Source organism: Sabethes cyaneus, chromosome 3, assembly GCF_943734655.1.
Source record: "Sabethes cyaneus chromosome 3, idSabCyanKW18_F2, whole genome shotgun sequence".
Lineage (NCBI taxonomy): Eukaryota > Metazoa > Arthropoda > Insecta > Diptera > Culicidae > Sabethes > Sabethes cyaneus.
The window spans coordinates 206964014-206972691 of record NC_071355.1 but is presented as its reverse complement, the minus strand read 5'-3'; the positions used below and the strand labels follow the sequence as shown (position 1 = coordinate 206972691).

The window sequence follows — 8678 nt, the reverse complement described above, 5'->3', positions numbered from 1 at the left end:
TGTACCGTTAGTTTTTTCGCGATTTGGGCAACTTTTCCAGGAGAAAAACAATGCAACTCCGATAATCATGTATAACCACTCTTACGACTACCATCCGCCAAGGTTTCATATGTAATTTTAATTGATTTTTCTGTAATCTCGATAAGCTGTCGGAGAGAAGTGTCTCTACAAAACATTCAGCGATCAATTTTCTTGTGACTGTAAGAGCTATTTAAAACATGTCATCATGATTTTTGAGTGAGCAGAAAATGCTATATAAGCCATGCCATATAAACCATGCCATATTATTCTACAACAGATGTTTAATGGAGACGCACGGTTATTGAGAAGCACTGAATTCAAACGATACCCTTCGCGGACTGCTATTCGCCGGCCGGCAAAATTTCGCTTGGAACTGATCTATTCTTGTTCGCATCGCACCGGTATTCTGAAGTGAGTTATTGTTCAGTTGGACAGTTTTTGCTCATTGGGAAAAAAATTACTCCCTGTTTACTGCTACGGGATCCACTATAAACACAGCCAGCTGCCTCACGTTAGGAAAATCTCGCCATTCGCTCAGTATTCCGCGAGACGCCAAAGCGTACGGTTCCACCATCCGGTGGTTTCGAAAGTGTTTCAGTGCTACAGCAAACCGTTCCGATTCGATCCAATTATATAATTTAATTCGCAGGAGCAATAACAAACGTTACGTGTCCGAGTTAATTAACAACCGAATATCTACGATACGCAGCTCGCGGCAATGGTTGGTATTTTAATAGACCAAAAAAATAGGAGTTCAACATTAAAATACTTGAAAGCAATTAAAATGTATAGGAAAACCACATTCCTGATCATCATCGTACGGATCCTTGTGACATTGACAGTGAAAGAGATACTGTTTCTGGTGGAGATACTGATGGAAATGGGTCAGGCTAGTGTCAGTGCCAAGTTTCACTCCACAGGTTCCTAAATTTAGTATAGATTAAATATTCGCACTTAAATTTAGATATTTTGTTTACGTTCGAACAAACGTTCTCGTCAGTGCGCTTTACTTTCTACGAGCTCACCGAAACGGCTGCGGCTTACAAACGAAAACGTTGCATTCAAGCGGCTTCGACGGATTAACAAGTGGTTTTCTGAATAATGCGCCACCCGTTGCTGTAGTATAGGAAAAATATTGGTTCAATCAAAAGTGCCGTATTCGAAGTGCAAAAATAATTTTTTAAATTTTGAAATATTATTACAAACTGCTGCAGCGGTTACTGCTTTGAGAACTAAGTGCACACTGCACAGTGATAAGTTTTCCCAGGGAACGAGAGTGTCGATCACTATCAATTGCTAATTAATTAACTATGAAACTGTGATGTTGTTGGGCTAACTAGTTTGAGTTTCACACAGCTGTTTGTAAACATCTGCACAATTTACAAATGTATTTTACGATAAAACAGACGCTATTAATATGAGGACACGAGTGAATAACCATACAGTACCAAAGTTACTTTTGATCAAATGGTTTTAACACCTTCAATTTTATCATCAGAGAGGACGAAAAACATGCGACAATTGTCAGTGAAATATTGCAGATCTGAATTAGCTTTACTCAAAGTAATAAATCAGACAAAGGAATTCGAGTTTATTAAATGAATAAGGTAATTCAACGAGCGCCGTTTCGGACATTCACGCGGGGTGACCAGTTTGAATGGTGTTTAACTGTGGCTGTTCGGATACTATTTGAGGAGTATTTTTAACCAGTCTGAAAATCGCCCATCAAGATTGAATATCTGGTCTAGGGATTATTTTGTCATCATCTGACTTCAAAAAGATATGCTCAGATGGGGCGTGTGTTTCCAAGCATACCAACCAACAAAACGCACTTCGTTCGTGTTTCATCGGCCGTTTTTATCTCCACATCAACATTCAGATTAATTATGGATTCACAGCCACTTAAAAAACAAAACATTTTTTTTTTCATATTTTTTTTTACTTCATTGAAGACCACTAGCGTGCTTAGACATTGGTAGCCAATGTGGTACCAAATACGCAGTAGATTTGTTTTGCCGGTAGTATTGATGCAATTTAGCTTGTATTTAGATTTTATTGTAATGCATTGAAACCAATCTGCAGCAAGAGCACTTTGATTCTGTATTTTTTTAACCGTCATGATATCGCAATATTTCTCAAACTATTTATCTCAATTTCATTTTAATCCAAAACCAATGTTTCCTGAATTTTATTTTATTTGTATATATAAAAATAAATCTGTCCGTCTGCATGTACCTTATAGACTCGGAAACTACTGAACCGATCGGCGCGAAAATTTGTACGCAAGGGTTTTTGTGGCCGGGAAAGGTTCTTATGAAGCTTAGAGACCCCTATCCCCTGTAAGAGGGAAGCCTTCCATACAAATGAAACACAAATTTCTGTATAACTCGAGAACGTATCAAGTTTTCCACGAATACGAAATGGTATTCCTCGAAAGACTATATTCCGCGTAATGGTCAACCGAGAAATGGTTTTCCGCGATATGTTATTCGGCGAAATCTATATATGGGTCATTCCACGTCAAGTGACCGAGAAAAAGTACAAACTTGCAATCGACCTCCTCGGATTTTTACCAAATTAGGCCAGATTGTTCATTTTGGGCCAAAAACAAAAATTCCAAGTTTGGTGCCGATTGGACATCAACTCGATTTATGGGAGCCCTCCCTTTTATAAGAAAAAACCTCATTTTCGTCAAATTCGCTTATTTTCTTTGGCTTATATCTCCGAAAGCAATCGGTTTAGAAAGAAGCTCTTTTCTACATTTTCAAGGGAAATTTTCTGAGGAATCCGAAAAAGCTACTAGTTTTTACCAGCAGTGTTGCCAAGTATTTTTATTTTCGATTTTAAAATTAAATTTGCATTTGTCTCTCATTGAGTACAACTTGATCTCAAAAATTTCAACACCATCGTATTTCCCAGAATTATTTATATAAGAATCACTCATAACCACGAGGTGTTCTTTGCCGATCTCGAGATATAGCGTTTTGAAATAAACAATTCCCAATTTCTCATGTAAAATCATAAAGAAAATAAAATGTCCTAGCTATAAGCAAATAACAAAAAAAGCAAAATTAATCTGGTTTAATCTAAAGGCACATTGCGCTGTTGTGGAAGCACATAAATAGTATATAATACAACTAAAGTTTGTTTTTGAGCGCCTTAGCAGAATACGAAAGTTGAGAGAACTTTTGTTTTATGGCCCAAAATGAACAATCTGGCCGGATTTGGTTGAAATCCGAGGAGGTCGGTTACAAGTGACTCGGACAAGCTCGGACACTTGACGTGGAATAACCCATATGTATATATAAGTGAATTTCTGTCTGTCTGTCTGTCTGTCTGTCTGTCTGTCTGTCTGTCTGTCTGTCTGTCTGTCTGTCTGTCTGTCTGTCTGTCTGTCTGTCTGTCTGTCTGTCTGTCTGTCTGTCTGTCTGTCTGTCTGTCTGTCTGTCTGTCTGTCTGTCTGTCTGTCTGTCTGTCTGTCTGTCTGTCTGTCTGTCTGTCTGTCTGTCTGTCTGTCTGTCTGTCTGTCTGTCTGTCTGTCTGTCTGTCTGTCTGTCTGTCTGTCTGTCTGTCTGTCTGTCTGTCTGTCTGTCTGTCTGTCTGTCTGTCTGTCTGTCTGTCTGTCTGTCTGTCTGTCTGTCTGTCTGTCTGTCTGTCTGTCTGTCTGTCTGTCTGTCTGTCTGTCTGTCTGTCTGTCTGTCTGTCTGTCTGTCTGTCTGTCTGTCTGTCTGTCTGTCTGTCTGTCTGTCTGTCTGTCTGTCTGTCTGTCTGTCTGTCTGTCTGTCTGTCTGTCTGTCTGTCTGTCTGTCTGTCTGTCTGTCTGTCTGTCTGTCTGTCTGTCTGTCTGTCTGTCTGTCTGTCTGTCTGTCTGTCTGTCTGTCTGTCTGTCTGTCTGTCTGTCTGTCTGTCTGTCTGTCTGTCTGTCTGTCTGTCTGTCTGTCTGTCTGTCTGTCTGTCTGTCTGTCTGTCTGTCTGTCTGTCTGTCTGTCTGTCTGTCTGTCTGTCTGTCTGTCTGTCTGTCTGTCTGTCTGTCTGTCTGTCTGTCTGTCTGTCTGTCTGTCTGTCTGTCTGTCTGTCTGTCTGTCTGTCTGTCTGTCTGTCTGTCTGTCTGTCTGTCTGTCTGTCTGTCTGTCTGTCTGTCTGTCTGTCTGTCTGTCTGTCTGTCTGTCTGTCTGTCTGTCTGTCTGTCTGTCTGTCTGTCTGTCTGTCTGTCTGTCTGTCTGTCTGTCTGTCTGTCTGTCTGTCTGTCTGTCTGTCTGTCTGTCTGTCTGTCTGTCTGTCTGTCTGTCTGTCTGTCTGTCTGTCTGTCTGTCTGTCTGTCTGTCTGTCTGTCTGTCTGTCTGTCTGTCTGTCTGTCTGTCTGTCTGTCTGTCTGTCTGTCTGTCTGTCTGTCTGTCTGTCTGTCTGTCTGTCTGTCTGTCTGTCTGTCTGTCTGTCTGTCTGTCTGTCTGTCTGTCTGTCTGTCTGTCTGTCTGTCTGTCTGTCTGTCTGTCTGTCTGTCTGTCTGTCTGTCTGTCTGTCTGTCTGTCTGTCTGTCTGTCTGTCTGTCTGTCTGTCTGTCTGTCTGTCTGTCTGTCTGTCTGTCTGTCTGTCTGTCTGTCTGTCTGTCTGTCTGTCTGTCTGTCTGTCTGTCTGTCTGTCTGTCTGTCTGTCTGTCTGTCTGTCTGTCTGTCTGTCTGTCTGTCTGTCTGTCTGTCTGTCTGTCTGTCTGTCTGTCTGTCTGTCTGTCTGTCTGTCTGTCTGTCTGTCTGTCTGTCTGTCTGTCTGTCTGTCTGTCTGTCTGTCTGTCTGTCTGTCTGTCTGTCTGTCTGTCTGTCTGTCTGTCTGTCTGTCTGTCTGTCTGTCTGTCTGTCTGTCTGTCTGTCTGTCTGTCTGTCTGTCTGTCTGTCTGTCTGTCTGTCTGTCTGTCTGTCTGTCTGTCTGTCTGTCTGTCTGTCTGTCTGTCTGTCTGTCTGTCTGTCTGTCTGTCTGTCTGTCTGTCTGTCTGTTGGACAGGTCTGTCTGTTGGACAGGTCTGTCTGTTGGACAGGTCTGTCTGTCGGACAGGTCTGTCGGTCGGACAGGTCTGTCGGTCGGACAGGTCTGTCGGTCGGACAGGTCTGTCGGTCGGACAGGTCTGTCGGTCGGACAGGTCTGTCGGTCGGACAGGTCTGTCGGTTGGACAGGTCTGTCGGTCGGACAGGTCTGTCGGTCGGACAGGTCTGTCGGTCGGACAGGTCTGTCGGTCGGACAGGTCTGTCGGTCGGACAGGTCTGTCGGTCGGACAGGTCTGTCGGTCGGACAGGTCTGTCGGTTGGACAGGTCTGTCGGTCGGACAGGTCTGTCGGTCGGACAGGTCTGTCGGTCGGACAGGTCTGTCGGTTGGACAGGTCTGTCGGTCGGACAGGTCTGTCGGTCGGACAGGTCTGTCGGTCGAACAGGTCTGTCGGTCGGATAGGTCTATCTGTCGGACAGGTCTGTCATAACTGGTGAACTAATCAAGCAAATGGAACCAAATTTTGCATGTAGGGGTTTTTGGAGCCAGTAATTATATCTATGGTGTATTGAGACCCCTCCCTTCTCTTAGATGGGGTGCTCCCTTATAAATGAAAGACAAATTTCCTCATAACTAGAGAATCAATCAAGCAAATGGAACCGAATTTGGCCTATGGGGGTTTTTGGAGGCAGTGATGTTTTATATGGTGTATTGATATCTCTTCCTTCTCTAAGCGGTGGGGGGGCGGAGGCTCCCATACAAATAAAATACAAATTTCCTCATAACTCGAGAACTAATCAAGCAAATGGATCCAAGTTTATCAGTTTATAAATTCAAAAATTCATAGGTAAAGAATCCAAAGTATCACTTACCGCTCCGTGGAAAATACGCTAAAGTCGCTTTTTACGCGAAGGATACATCTCGCGTAATCCAAATCGCGTGAAAAAACGCCAAATTCCGAAATTCGCGTAAAAAACGCGTTAATTCGGAAATTCGCGTAAAAAAACCTCGTAAATTTCAAAATTTTTGTAAAAAAATCCAAAATTTTGCATAAAAAGTGTTGTGGATTTCAACACTATGCGAAAACTAATTGAGCACATCCGCGTAAATTCCAAAAATCGCGTAAATTCCGAAATTCTCGTAAAAAACCGCGTAAACTCCGAAATTCGCGTAAAAAACCGCGTAAATTCCGAAATTCGCGTAAAAATAGTCGCGTAAAAAACAAACCGCGTAAAAAAACACGAAAAAAGCGACTTCAGTATTACACTGAGTTCTATAATTTTTCACAACCACTGAATTAAAAATAACTGAATTCTAAATAAGGAATATTTCCTTTGCAGAACTTTACACTCATTAAACATGTACTGATTATACTGACGACCTTCGGCACGATGGCAAACTGCTCGAAGATTCTAGTGCTCGTTCCCTTTCCGGCGCACAGTCATTGGCTGTGGCTGGAGCATTTCGTCCTGGAGCTGCTAGACCGAGGCCACCAAGTAACGGCTGTTACCAACTTTGCCGCCACCGAGCCACATCCTAACTATACCGAGGTAGTAATAGATCCGCCATTCGATATTCCATACTATTGTGAGTAAATTTGACAGAATTTCGAGCACTAATTATTGGCAGAACACTGTGTCATTGTAGTTCCCGTGTCGGATATGTTCGAAGCGAAGTACAGCAGTGATGTTTCCAATTTGTTTTTATACTGGAACGTCGGCATTTCTACGACAAAATATGCGCTGAGGAACCCCGATGTTCAGCATTTCATCGAGCAGGACGATAGCAGCTTCGATCTGGTGATATCGGAACAGTTTTATCAGGAGGCTTTCCTGATGTTTGCACACAAGTACCGAGCGCCGATTGTGACAATAGGTTTGCTGTTTGTGAACATTCTGTTCGTGAACGTGTTATTTACGATTTACTCTTCGCTAGGGACATTGGGTTACTCGGATTTTATGGATCGAGCAATGGGACTGCTGACACCGTGGTCCTTCGTTCCACATCCTATTCTAATGTATAAGGATGATATGAGTTTCAGTCAGCGATGCTACAATTTTCTGATATCGGCGACGGATGCTTTTTTACGGAAATACTACTATTTGCCTCGACAGGATAAATTGGCGAAAAAATACTTTTCTTCGATTGAAGGTTAGTGCCTCGAAAAATAATTGAAACAAAAATATTTCGTCGGTAGTTTTCTCTTAGTCCATACCTATTAATAAACATTTGTGAAACTAACAAACATTTGTGAAACAGTTGACTAACTGTTTACTCTTCTACTTCCACAGGGCCGGAATCGTTCCCATCGGTGGAGGAGCTGGAAAAATCCATCTCGGTGATGTTGATAAACAGTCACATCTCTACGACGCCGCCTCGTGCCTCCATAACGGGGCTGGTGAACGTGGCTGGAGCCCACATCAAACCGGCGAAAGTACTGCCGAAGGATATTCAACGATTTCTGAACGGTGCCACCGAGGGGGCAATATTTTTTAGCCTCGGGTCGTACGTCAAGAGCACCGATATGCCGAAAGACAAGCTGAAGGCATTTTTCGAGGTGTTTCGGAATATCAAGCATAAAGTGTTGTGGAAATTTGAGGATGAAACGATGAGTAATGTTCCGAAAAATGTCATGGTTAGAAAGTGGTTGCCACAGAGCGATATCCTGGCCCATCCCAATGTAGTTCTATTCATCACTCATGGCGGAATGTTTGGCACACAGGAGGGACTTTATCGTGGAGTTCCTATGCTGTTCATCCCGTTCTATGGCGATCAGCATCAAAACGCACTCAAAGCAGAGCGCTCAGGTTATGCTTTGTCGTTGAATTTCGCTGATGTTAACGTAATAACGCTGGGTTCCAGAATCAATGAGTTACTCACCGATCCTACCTACAAAAGACTGGCGAAAAAAGCCTCTCAACTATTTCGCGATAATTTAGTTCCGCCAATGGACGAAGCCATGTACTGGATTGAGTATGTAATACGTCACAAAGGAGCCAAACATCTGAAGTCGATATCCGTCGATCTGAATTGGGTACAGTACCACATGTTGGACGTGGTAACCTTTTTCACACTAATGGTAACTTTAACGTTAACAGTCAGCTATAGAATCCTGATGGCACTTTATAGGGACTTCATAAAACAAAAATCGAAGGAAACCAAGAAAATCGTGACACCGTCTAAAGTTCGAGGCCATACGAAGTTTAAAGAAAATTAGTATTAAAAATAAAATTTACTTACAAAACGTATTATGGGTGTTAAATACTGATACTAAATTCGAAAGCCTTATTGTTTATGAATATTACCAAATTCAGCGCTTTTCATCATGATTTCGAACAAAATAGCCTCTACAGCACCGCTTTCTCCTCCAGCAACCGATCGTACCATCGAAGTGGTCAAGAAAATTCCAATTTTTTTCAAAACTTTACGATTCAACGTCTCCCAGTTGTCCAATTTTCGAGCCATGGCGAATCCCTTCGTATAGTTATGCAGATCCACCAATCGTGGGAAAAGTTGATGAAGTATTTCCGCTGCTAGAACTGTCAACAGACACGATCGTGGGTGACAATGACAATGTTAACTGAAGTAGCAAGACACCAACAAGTAAAACGAAGCTGTTACCTCCATCGGAAAAGTCCCGGCTCAACTTCCTGATCGGGTACGATAAGCGGAATAGCTGTAT

The 8678-nt window shown here is 42.6% G+C and overlaps 1 protein-coding gene across 1 annotated transcript; it reads left to right on the top strand.

Annotated features, from left to right (window-relative positions):
* Positions 1-805: 805 nt before the first annotated feature.
* On the top strand, positions 806-8213 carry LOC128740645 (UDP-glycosyltransferase UGT5-like). The gene is made up of 5 exons (XM_053836208.1): positions 806-916; positions 6337-6583; positions 6644-6871; positions 6932-7147; positions 7288-8213. Exons 1-5 carry the CDS (start codon positions 806-808, stop codon positions 8211-8213), a joined length of 1728 nt encoding a protein of 575 aa, XP_053692183.1.
* Positions 8214-8678: the final 465 nt, after the last annotated feature.